This window comes from Lampetra fluviatilis, chromosome 34 (genome assembly GCF_964198595.1).
Source record: "Lampetra fluviatilis chromosome 34, kcLamFluv1.1, whole genome shotgun sequence".
In the NCBI taxonomy this organism is placed as follows: Eukaryota; Metazoa; Chordata; class Hyperoartia; order Petromyzontiformes; family Petromyzontidae; genus Lampetra; species Lampetra fluviatilis.
In genome coordinates this window covers 4,678,962-4,697,920 of record NC_136308.1, presented here as the reverse complement: position 1 = coordinate 4,697,920, position 18,959 = coordinate 4,678,962, and the positions used below count along the sequence as shown (strand labels likewise).

Genomic DNA, 18,959 nt, shown 5'->3' with positions numbered 1-18,959 from the left:
ATGTGCAACACAAATAAGCATGAACACCAGACACTCAACATACACCAGAAACCCAGCATCAGTTGCCTATTACCAATAAGTACTCTTAATGTGGCTTCATGGTGCTGCTGTGATGTAATGGTTAGCACTTTTGTTTTGCAATCTAGAATTTGTGGGAGATCAAACAATGGTGCAATTATAATTTTTTACCCTTTTATCTGGCAACAAAACTTTTTTACAAGGAGTCATGTTTGCATTGACCACAATACCTGCAGTCGGAATGCAAACAAAAAACATAACTCTGATAATGGATATGCACTGTCCTTGAAATTGATTGGTCCACACCCGAGACAGCTTTCCTTAGAGCCTAGTCTCACATGGTGTTGAACCAGATGACGCCAAAAGGCGCACAACTCAAAGACAATGCACCATCAGAGTATGAGAGCTCGGGGTAAGCATTTACACCATTGGAACCTCATTTGCCAGTAGCAAAATTATAAAACAAAATTACCCTTTTATCTGGCAACAAAGATTAAAGGGTAAAAAACTAATTATCATATTTTGCTCCTGGCAAATGAGGTTCCAATGGTGGAATGGTGCAATTCTCTTAAATCCCTCCCACTTCTGTCCACCTGGCAGTATCTTATGTTATCTAGAGTTGTATAGCACCTTGATCCAGCCGCTTTACAACAATTATAGAGATGGTACATTCAGTAAAAAGTGGGTTCACCACAGGCAATCGGCAGGTTGCAGGTGGTGGGTTAAAATGTGGGTATTCCCCAGGTTCTCCAACATGTCTGGCCACTGTCTAAGAGTAGACCCAAATACCTCCCAAGAGCAGTCTCTCTAGGGCTGCCTCTAGTAGAGGCCCTTCTTCCAGCAGTGGCGCGGTCAAGAAATTACAGGGCTGCACCTTTACTTTCCGTACGCTACTTTCTGCAGGCATCGGTTGCGCGCGGAGGGCGCGGCGCTGAACATGCGCGACCCGGCCCGGCGTAGCAGCGACGGCCGCAGCCCCGTGCGTGGCCCTCCCCCTCCGTCCACGGACGCCATCCCGTCACGGCCGCCCTCCTCCGCGGCGAGCCCTCACCACCACCCCTCGCACCTGCCCCACCACCAGCACCACCTGCAGCAGCCGAGGGTGGGCAGCGTGCGGGCGGCTGTGGCGGCGGCCACGCAGGCGCAAGGCAGCCCGGAGCGGAGGAGGTTGGGCAGCACGGGTAGCGGTGGTGGTGGCGGCGGCGGCGGCAGTGGCGTTGTGGGTGGCGGATTCCCGCAGAGATTGGCCGCGCCGCCCGAAAGCCCCACAGGGCGAAGTTCAACGTCATCGAGTCGACACAGCAGCCTCGACGAGCCCAAGATCACTCACGCCGAGGTGAGATATGCCGGCAGCGTGCTGTTGCTCAGTCGGCGGTGACTACAGTAGAAACTCGCAACACCTGCCCAGGTCCATTGCCCAGGTGACCAACACGTGCTGTTGACTGACCCGTCCTGATTATTTGACCAGTTTGGGTAACAGTTATACATTGGGGGAATTGAGCGAAATGCTAGGAAATGTAACGCAGTGTGTTTAGTGTATTATTTCTGACCTTTATAAATTGTCGCCATTATTAAACTTGCAACTATAATTTCCTACATTTACTATTTATTGAATTTGTTTTCCAAAACTTGAGAAGCCAATATCACTCGATCCTTAGTTTACCTGGTGAAAGGCAGTTCTTAAGTAGAACTTGATGTGACGTGGATTAAGCTTCAGTCATTGGTGGCACAGCGTTATCGGGTGTTAACCGCACCCCCCACAATGTTTGCTTTCCGTTTCCTGTGCCGCAGGAGATGGACGACTCTGTGAACTCAGCGCTCAGCGACCTCCGTGAGCTGCAGAGGCAGAGCTCGGCACGGCACACGCCAGATGTGGTACTGGACACGCTGGATACTCTTAAACCACCGTCAGGTCCCGCGGCACCCATCCCTGGCAGCCCCTCGCACCGCCTCGGCGTTCCCGCAGCCCCGCCGGGGCCATCCGTACGCCGCAGCGCTAGCAGCGCCAGCGAGATCATGACCACCTTCCGCCCGCTCCTGGAAGCAAAACTGAGCTCGCAGTTGAAGTCTCAACAGCAGCAACAGCAGCAGCAGCTGGGAGCAAGGCCGAGGCAGGGAGGCGGGGCTGCAGGGCAGCCAAGGCCAGCAGCGCCTGGCACGCCCGACAAGTCGTGCACTATGTGAGGCGCACCGATTGTCTCATGCCCGCCTCTAATCGGTGCATCGGTACGTGCAGCCGCCGCCGGCGGATAGCCATGGAGTTGTCGGTGCATCATGTACTATTGTAACAACGTGCCGTGTTGTTGATATAGGTGCCGCTCACCACCGGTGAAAAGCACATTGTTCCTTCCTGTACGGCTTCACTTGATGCGTCCTCCGTTTCCTGTCATTGTCACCGCCTCCTCCTGCCTTTTCCGTAGTCGTAAATCCCAGTGTATTCCTTTCAGTCAGTCCTTAAAAACCGCACCCATGGGACCATATTATACTAAATCAAGGTGATCTATAATATTACGAATATTCTATTTAGTTTTGAGTGAAATATCCCACTGGAACATAAAATTACAATCCACCAATTTGGATGTACATTCGAGGATTAAATGAGCACAATATTATTCATGCATAACATTGCCAAAATACCCGTACTACATGGTTGCATCTGGTTGCCAATTCTGCTAAAGGGTCTGCATTGAGCCACACGTTGTCACGTGTGGATTGCGCACGTATGGACCCCGCTTCAGCTTGCAATCTCGCTCCACGTAATGTGGCCCTAATAGATCACACATTGAGAGACTCGCGACAAAAGACGGACACACCTTGTGAGCTGTTTTCCAGAGTCCGAGTTTTTGTTTTGCAAGATCCTTAGTGAAGTTGTGTGCTTTCGTTTAATAGCTTTGCAAAATCACACGGGAATTTCCTATTCTCTTGCGATAAGAACCGACAAGTTGTTAAGCACTTGATGGATATGACCCTTGTCGTCCACAGAGAGATTGGGTTGCTCTTTAAAGCTTTTGTCTACCTTTTCACACTTGTGCTTGTTGGTTTTCCGTCTACCTGGCTTGTATGTGGAGCTTAAAATACTCGTAATGCAGTATTTCTTAGACATTTTAAATGTTTACAGAACGGAATATTTACCTATAAAAGACATTGCATTGTTCGCTAGAATTATCCTATCGTCACTTATGAAAAACGTTATTGTGACCATCATAGATGTATTTAAATGTTCATTCTCTTAATGTTTATGTATAGCAGTAAATAGTATCAAACACCTGACTTAAGAATAAACAATAATATCCAGGTGAAGGCTTCTCCACTTAACCTACCATCTTGAAAATATCTTAAAAGAAAACCATTCACATCCTGCACGTTTACATTTCGAGAATCGAGACAAATGTACCGATAATATTTTTGTGGAAAAATTAAATGCACTTAATAATCCACTCCGTTTAAACCTGCCTTGTGCGACAGTACTCTTGTTCGATTATTTTTTGTATTTAATTAACATTTAATAAACACATTTCGTGGTAGAAATAAGCATTGTCAATTATTAAGGTGATTGGGTTGTGGGGGGGGGGGTAAATACCAGTTATTTTATTATTTAAAGACATTTTCATTATGGAGGTTGCCACATCAAAAACAAATGTTCATTATAATAATAGTTCTTTATTAAGTCAGTACATTCTCAAGACTTGGATTTCAGAAGGTCCTTGCTTTGGCACGTTTGACCAAGCTAAAGATTGACGTGGTTGTTCGTCTGCATATAGCCAAGCGTGCCGTCGGAAGGTGTGGGGCGGACCTGCAGCTGGACTGCAATATCAGATGTCTGCGTTTTCCTGACAAGAGCTGTAACCTCGAGCAATTCCAGTTGGGCGAGTGGCTCGGCTTGCAATTGCATCGGTTGACCACGGAAAACACCACTAGGCTCACTGATACGTCACAGCCATGTAGAAACATCACAGCCTGAGCCTGTCTGTTGAAGTTAATGGCGTTTGTACTGTATAGTGTATCGCACACTTTGTTGAAACGTTGTTTAAACTGAGCGATTTACCAGTTGTAGTACCATTAGGACACAGCGGTTGTGTTCAGCCACAGAAATGCTATTTTGTTTTGAATATAATTTGTTAATTTTTTCTTGCATGTTTGTATTGTTTATCAGAATATGGAGGGTGCAAACTCTGTACGTTTGTATTGAATCGTTAATTTCAAACTTTCTGTAAGTTACAAATGTGCTTTTGTGCGAGAGCATTTGGAAAGCCGACACATTGCCAACTTGTTTCGTTACCCTATGCTATTATTGACTACTGGCCTCTATCAAACGCTGTAAGATTCCATCGCACGTGCCTACACCTTACACTTTATGCAGCGAGGCTATGGAATTATAGCGTGATGGTGTACATTTTCGAATCGTACTAACGTACCGCACTGCCTATTCTAACGTTGACATGAAATGATGGATAGGTTAAACTACTGATTGTTTACTGCAGTATCAAGTCCAGTGCTATCTCCACCGTTGAGCCCAACTTGTTGACTTTAAAACCCTCACTATTTACGTAGTTAATGCTAGTACTTTCTACCAAAGCTCCACATAATAAATTATCGTAATCTATATTTGTGGGGGGGTTTTGGCGAATGCGTTTCACCTGCTTCTCCATCATTTTGACGTACAAAACAATGGACACACGGCGTGCCCGCAAATGCGGTTGTGCGTGTTGAAGTCTTAAAGAGTATCATTATTACTGGAGCTCAAGCTTCAAGCCATTCCCACCGCAATGCGTGTCGCCAACAGAGTGCGGGAGCCGTAGTCAGCGAAAGCACCAGGGCATTGCCCCCGTGGGTCCGTGGCTCGCTGGGACAAGCGGTGAGCCACAGATGTTTCATCGTATGCACAGAGATGTAAAATTAATTTTCGCGACAGGGGGTGGAGTGTGTGTGGGGGGGGGGGTATTTATGAACCTCTGCGGCGGCAGTTGCTCTTCCGACACCACTCGCCTTTGAGCACTGAGACTGTCGATGCTAAATGTTGGCACAATGGGACCAGAAATAGTCGATTGTTCGTGCCAAGAGGAACAAGAAAAACAGAGGGACCATAGAAATGTACACCGGTTTTGCTTACCCTTTGTAAGGCAAATGATTCGAAGATTCTTAAGAATGTCGAATGTTAAATAATTCTAAATGTACCATATATCGTAACTGAAGCAATTTAATGGAGGTGTACCCATAGATATTCCGTTTGCATCACGATGTATTAAGTGCATATACTTCGGGCATTTGGTGTGTTACTATTGTATCAATGTAGCCAACAGTTTCGGTGCAACACGATCCTACTGTAGGAATTCTTGGTTAAATATTAAGCCCTCGCCTTGTCTGCAGGTGTTGTTCGCTGTGGGGAGGGGCCTGCAATGTGGCTGTGTGTATGGCACCTGCGTGAACTAGACTTGGTCAAGTGGAAGCCCACGTGTTCCTTGCAATTGAAATATCATTACCGATGTCTCGGGCTGAAGCAGAGGGGTCATTGAAAAAACATGCATTGCAGGGTGTAAAAACGTTTGCATCCAAGCTTGCATACAAAATGATTGCCCCGCATTGCCAGTGTGTACAGACATTATGGCATGTTAAATGTACCATTTCCACAGGCAGCCGATTTCATTGTAGGATTTTCGTCATGTATGCCTCTACCATGCCCTTTCCACTTTCACGGCTGAAAATGCACCCCCCCCCCCCGCCCGAAATACCTGTTGTGGTGCTCGAGTGTGTGAAGAGTTGAACATGATCAACATCTGTAGCTGGAACATACGCCAACGTCTGACAAAGGGCACTGTTTTGTAAACCAATATGATGTACCCAAACACCCCACGATTCTTAGCCATGCGCTTTGTAAAAGCGTATGTGGTTGAATATAAGGTATAACCTGTATATATGTTTAGTTACACTTTGTTTACCTTTGGCTACAGTGAAAAGGCATGACTTCAGATGGTTTCTGTAAAGTATTATTTTCTTTGTTGGTCATCAAGAGTACGTGCAGTGCTTAAGATGTCACAAATCTGTGTTGAGTGTTACGTTCTAATGATTTTTTGCAGCTAGCCATTTAACCTGGGGGTTTTTTGTTCTGTTTTCTTTATTCATGGAGATGTCTGTTCATTATTAATGATAGCAGTCAATCACAGTAGCAGAAATGTCCTTTCCATTGTTAATAATGGATGCTGTGTTGGTGTTGCAAGTGCTGTGGTTGAGGTTTGGTAAATCGAGACGGGTGACGATTAGCAGAGTGACCAGCATTCCCTAATTAGACGTGCGATATAGCTAGCCAAATTGGCTTGCTATGTGTAATTATTTCTGCATGGGTGGGTTAGAAACTGTGTTTATGCACTGTCTGATACATACACTGAGTGCAAACATCACCAACACACACCTTTGCATCGTATGGCAACAGTGTAAATAAAATAATGCAATACTACTTGCTTTGTTTTCAATTTGCATTTCGTATGAAGCGAGTTGGATGCTGCTGTGGGTGTAATCGACAGCACACTGGAATTGATCCAAAGATTTATGGTTTAATCTACCCGGCATGGCAAGTTGAAACGATGGGTAAGGTTTGTAATCACCCACGCCCCGCTCCGTCCACCCAGGCGTATACTGGTCACGCCACTTGATCGGCAGGTTGTGCGTGGTGGGATAAAGTGTGGGTGCTCTCAGCTTCCAAGATGCCGGGCCAGCATGGCAAAGTAGGCCAAAACACCCTCTAGAGGGGCGCTAGTGCAGAGGCCATCTCTGCGAGCGATACATTGCAGGGCATCACCCTTTACCTGTAATTAATGCAGTTAATACATATCGGTTTCAAACTTCAATATTTGTATTTCAGCATACAATTCAAAGTGTGCAACAATGCAATGAGAAAACTCTTTTACAAGACCACCCATCGTCATTCAGTGCCTACAATCAAACTCACTTTTTATCTGCACAGTAGTGCAGAGCCTGGCTTGAGCCAAAAAAAATTCTAATTGTGAGCTTCCTTTCTTCATCTTCACAATTGGATGGGCCTGCCCTTATGCAAAGCATTGGATCTCATACCAACATGTGGTGCCTCAAGCCTTGGGAAGTTCACAATATTCCTCGTTGTAGCCAGAATATTCTGGGTCTTGCCCCCAGACATTTGACTGACCAGAAGAGAATGGCTCGAGCATCAGCCTGCTCCGAAATGGAGAGAAGGGTCCTGACCCCCTGTCACAACCTCCCCCCCCCCCCCCCCCAAGCACCAGCCACGAGATGGCTGTCTGGGTAACATCGCACACCTTAATCTGGCACTGAAGCCTCGATAAAATGCTTGGCTGCTGCAGACGTAGCCTTCAGCAGGATGGTACTTTCTGCTGTTTTCCCAAATTTCTGGCAACCCGCTGGTTGCTACCAGGCCATAAAATAATGTAATTCTTCCGCGAAAAAATATTTTTGTACGACCTTGGCAGCACCCACAGATACTTACCACCTCTCCATCTCAACAGCATGAAAATGTGTGGGGAAGTTTCCTCTGCACACACCGATAGTCCAGCATGCTGGGCACCTAACCTTACAGTGGATAGGCTGGTTCTGCTCGACTACTGCTTGCCTTAAAGCATTCAGGTAGATACAAGGGAAGGTCTGTATATGTGTGTATAAGCATTGTTTGTCTTGCTACATTAGCTCAGTTGAACTGTCCACTGCAATAGGGATAGAAGGGAATGATTGGCCATCCTGAGCAAACTGGTTGAATATACTTGTTGGCAAAATCTGTAGGTACTACCAAATCCTAACAAAATCCATTGTTACGTAATATCTACATTATCCAAAATGGGTTGACCACGTACAATACTTGCGTGCACCTTAAAATGAACTGCATAGACATGAATGAGAGTGCATTCTAGAGTGCAAGAAACGCCACCGATATTTTATTAAGCACCACTTTTTGCATGTAGCTTTTATAGCTTTCACACGTACGTTTGAACGTCTTTGACGGTCTTTACAAATCCCGGGTTTGCTTTAATAGCCAACAATATTTGGGGCTGCTAAATCAAATTGCATCCGACTAAACACAAGCACCTTGCATGCACGCACACTTTGCTATAGTTGGTTCGCCATGTGATTTCCCTTAAGGCTGGACAGCATGCTCTGCTTTCCTCTCGGAAGTAATCAAATCAGCTGGTCTGATTAGAATGGCACAAGGCATGGAGTTGCCAGATTGGTCCGAGCTCAAGACTGACATTGGCTCTTACTTTGGTTGTCTTATCTTGTCCTTCCGCGCACCTTCGATTAACACGGTTGGCTATGGTGCGAGAGAAGTTCAACGCACACCCAACAATAACTTTGCAGATCGCCACGTGGAGACCATAAACCACATAAATTTACAGTTGTATGGCACTTTTCATTGCACGCTTCATCCCTCTGTGGCACATTCACATTGTTTTCGGCAAGTTTCTATTTGTGCAAGCTTCTTCAAGTGGGCACTACCAAGCTGTGACTTACTTTATAAGGGCACCCGTGCAAGTCCGGTTACTCGAACAACTTCATCGATGTATGGCAGTGAGCTGGATTGGAACATTACAGAACTATCTCGCATGGCACTGACGTGGGGAGGTCTTCATACAGTAGCGGTTAAACCATGGCTGAGAAGAATAATAATGATGATATGAACCCTTACATGAACACAGTCTTCCAAGGGAGCTTCCCTTGAAGGCACCGACCACTCAGTCTTCACCCTGCTTGGCTATCAACGTTGGTCTCGGTCAACCAACTTAGGTCGGGGCAGGCCCACCTTTTCCAGTGCAAGGGCCACCTTTCCCCAAATCCACGGCCAGATCATGACTTTGAATCTGGCTCGGCCACTTAGATGAGTCTAGCTCCTGTCAAAGAGGGTTCAGTCACAGCCGGCCTACACCTTCTACTGCAGCTTGAGGCTGGCGAGGAGGTCGGTCAGTCCTGACGCGGCTGTCTGGCTTGACCACCTGAACGTGAAATTGTAGGCGTTGCTCTGCATCTACATTGGCAATACGAAAGAAGAACTGGAGCTCTGTTAAAAGGTCAGCGTCGGGGTGGGAGGTGGTGGGCGTGGGGGCCACCTCTCCTCCACGCCTGGACTACCTACGCCTTGGAGCCCGGCTTGAGGCTGGCGAAGGGCTTGCTCTGCTTGAGCGCGGCGGCGGTCTCAAGCAGGAACGCGTGTACGCCGGAGTCCTTCTCGCTCCGGCGGCTCTCGTAGACGACGGCGATGGTGAAGCGCGGCTCGGGACGCGCCAGGTAGTAGGTGCTCTGCGCCTTCTCGTCGTAGGCGTGCACCACGCGCTCCGCGCACGCCAGCTCGGAGGAGCGCTCGGCCAGCACCATGGACAGCGCCGACCAGTGCATGGCCGTGCGCTCGCTGGGCAGCGACAGCACCGGCACGAAGCCCTCGGCCGGAACCTTGAGCCCCTCCGGGTACGACCCGGGGTAGTGGTAGCCGTGACCCTGCGCAGCACGTGGAGTCGGGCAGGTAAGGTGACGACGTAGCAAGTCTGCACGGGTGAATGTTTACACAGAGAAGCTTTGTCTCGTTTGTTTTTCTTACAGGATTACTAGTTTTGGGATATTTGTACCATTGCACAGAGGTCGCAAACGGGTTTTGATTCCTTACCCGTACCCGGCCGCACCGGGGTCGCAAACGGCTACCCGTACCCGGCCGGGTACGGGTACAGGTAACCGTACCCTACCCAATACCCGGCCGGGTACGGGTAGCCGGGTATCGGGTAGGGTACGGGTATCGGGTACCTGATTGTGACCTCTGCCATTGCATGCTTTTTTATGCATGGGAGAATGTGCACCATGCACAACACTCATACGTTGATAGGTAAGTTTGGCAGATGCTTAAAACTATTAATGTACAGCTATTTGTTGGATGGTTTCTCACCCAAGTCGTCTTGGGAGTTAGTTGACCATACTTCACCAAGATGGATAATGGAGGTTGGTGAAGAAAGGGCATAGGACCAGTTGTACTATCACTGACCACTTGTGTTCACTGTGGAAATAGAACTCGGGTTGCTAGGTTCAGAGCACAGAGCACTTAAACACTGCACCAACACTCTACCCTAAGACAGCTATAAGCCTGTCTGAAAACTAACTTTTATCACAACAGTCCATTTGCCAGTACCAAGTACGACGCTATAGCCAATAGTTTTTTCTTGCTGTGCTCCTCACATTTACAATACCTGATTCATACGTGACAGCTGATTTAGGTTGGGCAGAACAGCAAGGCCCCTGATATTGAGATCACTCGTAAAATAATTCAGCCAGCGTGAACTCATAATCCTTCTTGGATAAAAAATGTAAATAAGGAGTCATCTGATGGGCTCCAATTGGCGGTAACTAGGCAGTAGTTGTTCAATAGATGGGCTACAAATTGGTGCTACTCCCACCACGAACTCAACGACACCTAGAGAGCTGAGAATTGTCGCCCCCTTTGACACAAATCATGGTCGTGAAACGACGATCGTGAAACCACAATCACCTTGAAGCTGTCCTCCAGGCCGCGCGTGTCAAAGATGAGAGACACGTTGGCAGCATCCGTCTTCTTGATGAAGCTCGACACTTTGCCAAAGAAGTCGGGGCTTGTTTTCGCCGTGAGCGACTTCATCTCGCCGCCCGCTTGCCGACTCAGCGCTTCGTGGAAGTAGAAACTGAACTTCGCCAGCAGGAACGTCTTGTACTTCACCTGTGCGGCGGTGAAAAAAATATATAGAACGTATACGCTGGCATAAATGTTTTTTTCCACGATCATTTCACCGAGTCTCAAGACGCTTATTTAACAAAAAGGGTCCCAAGGTGTGTTTGGCTTATCCGACTAATTATAAACCACTGGATAATTTATATCAGCATATGAGGAGCGGGCGTAACGCTTAAATGGGTTCACAAATTCACTTGATGCTCGTACCGTCTCCTCGAGACCTTGTCATCTAGCAGGTTTGTAAATTTAAAAACAAATCTGAGCCACCATCCCTCGACTCCAACTCCCTGACCTGTGAGCATTCACCAGCACAACCAGATATTGCCCGCTTTAGTCTGGGTGGACCTGCAGGGCAAGTGCTGTTTGCAAGTATTGACAAGATGCCGAAACCTGCCCTTCTTGAAGGGTGGTTACTGGATCACACGAATATAATTGCTTTCTACTCCTAACATGCTGGGCAGCAAGTGGGTGTTTGCAGTAGGAAGCATAGCGGACATTTGTATGACTTTTTTCATAATACCCAGACATGCATGATTTGTGAGCATTGACAGGACAAAGCACAAGACAAGGGATTATGGCCAGTGGTCCAGACTACCGTAAGAGTGGAATCCAGAGGAGGGAACGTGCCCCAGAGAACTTCCACTGTGGAGATGCAGCGATAAAAATCAGCTCGCGTGCAGGTGCTGGATGTATTGGTATATCACGGGACTTTGAGATATGGTGGCATCTTGGGGAGACCTTCATCCAGAAACAAATTGATCATGGCTGAAAATAACGATGACGAAGGAAAATAGCCAAATCTCCCAATGCAGCGAGGCTTTCTAATTTAATTTGTTGTCCTTCCCCCGCACCTCCACTTAGCACGGCTGGCTACGTACGGTGCGAAAGAAGTACAACATACATCAGAATCAGAATAATTATACTGGAGGAATCTGATAATCTACAAAGCTCTTTTTTACACATGTCCAGTGGGGGCATGTCAGAACGTCACAACAAATAATACGAAAACACGATGGGAGTGCAAGGTAAACGAATCACTTAACAAATATATACGTACGTAACCAAGAACAACACACTCTTACGAGGCCACCCCGAGAGAACACGCACCATCCACTGGTGCAGGTGTGGCGTGGGAGCAACGCGCTGGGCAGTGCCGCCGAACAGCGGCTTGCGCTGCGGCGGCGCCGCGGCACCATCGCGCGCTCGCTCCGAGCCGCGGGACGCCCACGCCGCCAGCTTGGCGTGAGCCGCGTGCAGCTCCAGCAGCGCCGGCAGGAAGAGCCACGAGGAGACGTCGCGCTGGGCACGCAGCAGGTGACCCAGCGCCTCCGTCTCATGCTGGAAGCTGCTGCTCAAGGCGCTGAGCACCGGGTGGTGAACCCTGAGCGCGCAGTCAACGGCCGATGGCAGTTAGGTCACTTTTGGAGGAAACAAACAACTACGGGCGCCACTCGCCGCTGAGCGTCGGCGCCGCCTTAAACCTTTCCCGTTCCAATGATGTACGTGAACGTCATCGGAAACGTGTACGTCAATGGTACGTATACGTAAAAAAAAACTAAGAAAAAAGTTACATTTTGACTTAAAACTTTCGTGACTGCAGGAATTCATATTCTTTGGTTCTTTCGGTAGAGTCACGTAGATAGAAAACTACTAATAAATTAAGTGAAAAAAATTATAAACATAAAAAAAATACTAATGTAGACTTTAGCCTGGTTCTTAATCAGAGTGAGTGTACTGGCAGTCTATAATGTAGACTGTAGCCTGGTTCTTAAGCTGGTGAGCATACTGGCAGTCTATGATGTAGACTGTAGCCTGGTTCTAAACCTGAGTGAGCATACTGGCAGTCTATAATGTAGACTTATTCTTGGTTCTTTCAGCAATTTAAATATAATACAAATATATATATAAATAAAAACAAAAACCACGATTTTTCGATCCCAACACAAGCGGTCGTCACCAGGAATAGGGATGAGTACAATGTCTATAAAAACAACAGCGCTACGCCTCTCTACATCAACAATTCCGCTAACTGCTTGCGTGTTCCGAGATTGAGCGGTGAACGGTACACACCCTGCAACTTGCAGACGTCTCCGAACAGGAAGGGGTTAGGACCAGCATGGCACACAGCAAAGTAGTATGCCCAGGAGCAGCACTGGCTACCTGTGTCTCCGTAGCACTTGTATTCAACACGCATAATATAAACACAAACTATGCCTGAACATACCATAGGCTGTTCCTCTGACAATAACTAATTCACAACTTTTTAGCGACATCCTCAAAGAACATTACGATTCAAAAGTGTATGCTGTATGGTGATGTGACTTTTGCCCAACAGAGTATGTGCTCATGTCATAAGAACGTAATTTCCATTCTTTGAAATGGGAAGTATTTCTATAATCCATACTTTCTTCTTTGGAACACTTTTTCGTCTAGACTTTTTGTATCTATCTCCCCACAAATGCCTGCCATCCAGCTCATCTGACAACTGTCAACAAAATCCAAAGTAATCTTTTCTTGCGAGTGGGCAGAAAATACAATTATCTGAACAATGAGGTTGTTTAGGTTGGCAAGTGTTTTTCCTGGACACCCCCTGAACAGACTGTTCCATCTCATTCATACCGTGTTCAACCACCATGATACTGACATGTATCCAAAACCCTTCTCTTGCGACCTCAATCCTTGCACTGCAACATGTGGAATTCTCTCCTAACGTCTTTTTTCCATAAACTCTTCTGACTTTGTTCAATTCAAGACACGTATGGTATATTAACTCCCATGCATTACACCTTCAACAGTGCCGTTTTACTGCTGGCCAACTACCATTTTGAGTCTTCATTCGACAACTGCGATTAAACATAACATGAGCGCGGGGGGGGGGGGGGTGTAAAGTGACCACGACACCTGGAGGAGAATTTCTGCGTGACGGCTCCAAGCGAGGCTAGCAGCTCGCCGGGCGTAGCGTGGCGTCCCAGGCTCAGACCGTGCAGCTTCTCATAGAGGTCGGCCATCTCCTGCCTCGATTGCACCAGGTGGCCCAGCTGCTCGGCCAGGTGACCCAGGATATCCTCCGAGTGCACGGCCGCATTGCCACCGCCGCTGCCACTGCCGGCAGCCGCCTGCGCGCCCGAGCCCGTGACGCGGCGCAGCTCGGAACACAAGGAGCCGTACATGCTGCGCAGTGTGTCCTTGCGCGAGAAGAAAGATTGTCCGCCTGTACATAGCGGTAGGCGGCACCGGCATCGAGAAGGTTGGTGCTAACCGGGATTAATTAAACACCACCGCCGGCTTCTTTGCGCAGGCCTGATCAGATTCGATGGACAAGGCTCGAGATGTTAGGGGTAATGCAAGAGGTTTAGTTGTGGAACGCTGGAAATCACAATGCGTGGCTGAAGGTAAAGGTAGTCTTCGACATGGATTAATTCAAATATTACTGATGAGGACATTGGGAAAGCAAAATTAAACAATTTTTACAATTGTATCGGTGTCTTCATTTTTAGTTTTTTTTTTTATACAACAAGTGGTGTTTAATTATCCTTCATGCAGATGGCAGGCATATGAACACAACGCTACACAGTAAGTTAAATGCAAAGATTATAATATTTCCAGTTCCCAAGGCTATGTACCATCACATGATTAGTAGCTCATGCTTTTGTTTGAAAACAATAATGCACCTATAATAATTGTTTGAAATGTAGGCTGAAAAGTTGCAGCATTGTGTTGCTCACCGCTAGAAAAGCCACCCAAAATGATAGCCCTGAAGAGCTTTGCGACTGAAGCTGAAAAGAGGAAATGGGCTATATTAGCATTATCTAAGATGTCTTGAATTTTGCAAGAGTATCAAATAATTTTAAATAGTCGTTTCTGCAATTTAAGTAGGAATTGTCGCATTACCACAAAAGCCTCCGCCTTGATTTTAGTTGTGCTTTCAAAACCTAGTTATTTTAAAGTGTTTTATCCTATTATCACTGAGATTATCTGACCAAACTGCCTAAACCAATCTCTTTCATGTAATAAGCAAAAATTCGAAACTATACTTAAGTTTGCTATTGCTCCGATCAATAATATAATAAAGCTGGCTCCACCTGCAGTCCCAATCGTGCATTTGTGATGCCAAGTGTTATTTTGTTTATATTGAACTGATAGTGATGTAATATAATTCTCCGTGATATCGTTTTTAATTAAAATATATAGTATATTAAATGCTTCAAAATGAGCCATATTAAAAATATGATCACTAATACCATGGTGGTTTTGTATAAAACATTTAGGCATTGTTGTTTACATTGCTGGAGTGAAGAAATTGAATTTGCTTATGTCCAACCCATTGCAAGCTATTAATAGCAATTCATTAGTAAAAAAAGGGGTGCGATCAATGGGCAGATCGCTCCAAAGCGCTTTTCTATTGAACGATCCGTTAGCCCAGAGCACATTGCAGCAGGAGCTAAATGTCTGATTCCCTGCCCTTCTGATCGTTAGGCAGGAGGGTCAAAAATCAGCCATTCGGAGGCACCGTACCTTCCTGCGCTGGAGAATTTGCAGAAGACAATGTGCGCGCACTCATTGTGGCCATAGCATGTGCATGACATCACTCGTCGTAGCAATGCTCTCAGCATCCCTAACGCACCGTTCAATAGAAGCTAAATTCCACCTTGTAGCGCCCACGACAGAGAGCTCTTCCCGTTGAGTGCACCCCAGGATGAATTAGACCGTCGCAAAAAGAGCCAGCCTGACTCTTACGAAGCTCAAGTGAATAATAAACAGAGAATGAGATATTCATCCAAATACGCTCACTATTTCAGCAGCAACTCTAGAAGGAAAGAAGAAAGTTCTGGCTGGCTCATTCCGCTCGGCCAGGGTGGAGTTTAATTCAAACTCCGGCAACGAACACCGAAAGTTGACACCAGCATAAGCAGTAGGTCAGTTTGAATCACAGTATCGGTATTTTACAGATACCGATATTCGTTTGTTTTCGGAATTGATCACTAACCTTCAAACCAGCGAAGAAGCAAAAAAGGGACATCTCCCTCTACACACCGTCACACAAGTCATCACACACAGGGTATTAACAGGGATACTACCACTACGGAGTAGAATATTAACCAATTAGTCTGGTTGTTAAGTTATAAAGTGAATTACAATTGCAGACCTTTTGTCAATCGACTGCTGAATGAGGGTCTCACCCACAACCTCGTGGGTCGTGGGGGACTATTTGACCATACTTCACCGCGCTGGTCGTTGCGGGCTGAAGGCGGGGAGCAGACATGGGATCTACGGACAAAATGCGCCTTACAAATGTAAATGAATATCCATAGCACATCGCAGCAATGGATTTTGCTGCATTTCTTGCTTCTCCACAGCACACAGGGTAGCCCTGCAGCCATCTGTTTTGGGCGTGATTGTTGCCCATCCAAGTCTTTGACACAGGCTCAACCCAGCTTAGCTCTGGTGAGATCGGCCGCATTCCAGTTCATTTGATCAGTAAAATAATACTCAGTCATTATTCTGTTTCTACTTGATTAAGGACGCATCTCCTTGCAGTTTAAACCATGTATTATAATAGTAAAAAGTAAAAAGTGGGCATGCAAGTTTTCAATCACGTTAACAATGATTAAGATGCGAAAGCAGGCGTGACTTATCATTGAAATCTGATTTGAGCAAATGCAGTATCTCCTTATGTTGGCCAATATAAACATTTTACTGTTGATGAATAACTGAAGCAGGTTTTAACTGCCAAAGCACATCCCATAAAGTGTAACGCCTGAAATATTTCAGAAGAGATTGCAAGGTCAGCATTCAACACAGCAAACACCTAAAACGCTTTTAACACACGTGCACAGCCATGCATTTCGCCCATATTAAAGGTCAGGGAAACTAAACTACTGATAATGCCGTCACCGCTACTGCTTATTTATTTATTTACACGCTTTTATTTAACTCACTCCGTCTGTTGTCGTATCCTTAAAAAAGATTGTAACTCAAATTTTACCCACTTCCCAATGTGCTATCGACTGCAAACTTGGTATACTTATGTCATATTGATGACAATACTATATTCTATCATATAAAAAAATATATATATATTTTTAAACATTTTACACGCTTTTATTTAACTCACTGTCTGTTGTCGTATCCTCAAATCTTGTAACTCAATTTCAACCGTCTTCACAATGTCGTATCGACTACAAACTTGGTATAGGTATGTCATACTGATGACAATACTATATTCCATCATTAAAAATATATATTTTTTAAACAATCTAATTGTCCACGCTCAACTCACGTTGCCTGTAAATCACCACGGTCCCTCACGCTATGGCAAGCTGCGGGGCCACTTCCTGGAGTCGTGGAGTTTTGCCATTACGAGTAGAGTACATTTCATTAAAGCGTGTTTTTTAAAAGTATTTTTAAATATTTTATTAGCTACTTATCCTGGCCCTACCATGACTGATACTGCCACTAAAGTACAGTACTTCAAATATGTAATTGACAAGAAAACCCATCATAACAGAAACGTTAATGCAGGCTGGAAACAAATAGAATTAACACCGCACACAGCTCTCAGCATTATCCAAACAGCTGATCTCTTTGTGTTGGTTGTTTAATCGACATGATGCCCACACATTCGGTCCTTCTGAGATTTTGGTCCGGATAGGCTGGGAGCTCTGTTACATGCAATTATGCACCAGATTATTTGGCAATTGGCAAGGTTTGTCACGTAAACAAAATATGCCAGCCAAACTCTTAGGTTTTTTCGGTAAAGTCACGTAGAGAGTCTTGAATAGCTCTCTTCACACGCTACAGTAATTTTACTGGAGCAGTTACACCTGATGACGGAGGCTTGTGTTGCTTCCGAAACGTGATTTAATTTAGTTAAGTTATTTTCATTTATTATTACTTCATCATTATTATTATTTTACCTACGTGACTTTACCGAAAAAAAAACCTAAAAGTATGAATCATTGCAGTCACGAAAGCTTCAAATCTAGAATTCATGCCAGCCAATTCGGTGTGTTGGAGAGTAAACCCACAACAACATTTACGTTTTCGCCGGTAATTACAACAACCAGCCTCATCAAGCGACACCCAGTCTTGTGGAGAAATCATCCTCGCGTTTCGATCTTAAAGTATTACTACTCCTGCTGCTGCTGCACCTGGCTTCTGACCCAGAAAGGTCATGGAGTGGTAGGCCCTCTCGGTTGCCGCAAGATGCGCCAGGGCCGACAGCAGGGACGCCCACGCCACACCACCGCCACCACCTCTGCTGCTGCTTTCCTTCTCCCTCTCGATGTAGTCCTTGGCACGGTCGCACGCGAAGCCTCCGACGTGAGAGAAAAACGCCTGCAGCACCTGCATCTCCGGCCCGTTCGACGTGTCCTCCATGACGACGCGTTCCTACTTGCAGGTTTCGTGGCCACGGATTCTTATAAGGACGAGACCCACCCCCTCCACCGTCCTTTCACGCGTCTATTGGTTCAGAACTCGACCCGTGATCCTCACTAAACTCACCCAGCCGACCCAAGCCCTGCCACGAAATGATTCTACTTAGGAATCCAATCACAACCCTGACCCGATTCGTGTCGAGAGGAGCTCCGGCACTGGCTGAACCGGGTCCCCGGTCTAAAACCGATACCCCCAGCCGCTCTATCAACCCTAACCCTGGTTCTAACCCTAACCCTGACCCTTACTCTGACCCCAACTTTAATCCGATCTCTCTACCCCCCGATTCTAAACCCTCAACTTCGGAAACCGGTTTCAGACTCCGACCCCTACCCCACGTCGGCGGTCTCTCCCCCGCGGGCAAAGTCGCTCCGATCTCGGCACGCATTCTAGGCGAGCACCGATGCTCCAACCGAGGCCTGCGCTGCGGAGTATGAGTTCATAACATTCACGGGATTTTTGAGCTGCAACACATGCATCGGTGGTGAATACGGACAAGCTCGAACGATCGGCAATCTAATTATGCCTGTGAATTGTTTAATTTTAATTTCGCAAATTAAACAAAAGTTGGAAGGCGCCCGGCCCGGTCGACACGCGCATTGCGTGTGACGCGGCGACCTTTGACCTCCGATATTGATAAACAAAAATGTGTTCCTAAACAACAAATAAAACCACAACAATTTTATATTCAAGCATGCGGTTGTTGTTATTGTTGTTATTCGTAATCGATTGTACGTGGGCTGTGTGTTTTGCGCGATGGTAATGTGAAATGTTGCAAACTCGG

General features: G+C 46.3%; 2 protein-coding genes across 6 annotated transcripts in view; one reads left to right on the top strand and one right to left on the bottom strand.

Moving 5' to 3' along the window:
* The window catches only part of LOC144944303 (SLIT-ROBO Rho GTPase-activating protein 1-like), an 85,478-nt gene extending 79,015 nt beyond the window's left edge, over nucleotides 1–6,463 (top strand). For both annotated transcript variants that reach the window (XM_078872346.1, XM_078872347.1), the window contains exons 21-22: nucleotides 922–1,354; nucleotides 1,810–6,463. In XM_078872346.1, the coding sequence (XP_078728472.1) occupies nucleotides 922–1,354; nucleotides 1,810–2,202 (826 nt within the window). In that variant the 3' untranslated portion in view covers nucleotides 2,203–6,463. The remainder of the gene's footprint in view (nucleotides 1–921; nucleotides 1,355–1,809) is intronic.
* A 1,449-nt stretch (nucleotides 6,464–7,912) lies between these two features.
* KICS2 (KICSTOR subunit 2) lies at nucleotides 7,913–18,788 on the bottom strand. Of its 4 annotated transcripts, none has more exons than XM_078872342.1 (6): nucleotides 17,890–18,788; nucleotides 15,726–15,764; nucleotides 13,640–13,949; nucleotides 11,846–12,119; nucleotides 10,523–10,726; nucleotides 7,913–9,533 (listed from the first exon to the last, which is right to left on the bottom strand). In XM_078872342.1, the coding sequence occupies exons 1-6, from the start codon at nucleotides 18,116–18,118 to the stop codon at nucleotides 9,120–9,122; spliced, it is 1,470 nt and encodes a 489-aa protein (XP_078728468.1). In that variant the 5' UTR covers nucleotides 18,119–18,788; the 3' UTR covers nucleotides 7,913–9,119. The 4 variants fall into 4 exon arrangements, with proteins under 4 accessions (XP_078728468.1, XP_078728470.1, XP_078728469.1 ...); XM_078872344.1 differs by having other exon boundaries at nucleotides 7,913–9,486; XM_078872343.1 differs by lacking the exon at nucleotides 15,726–15,764.
* Between the last annotated feature and the right edge of the window lie 171 nt (nucleotides 18,789–18,959).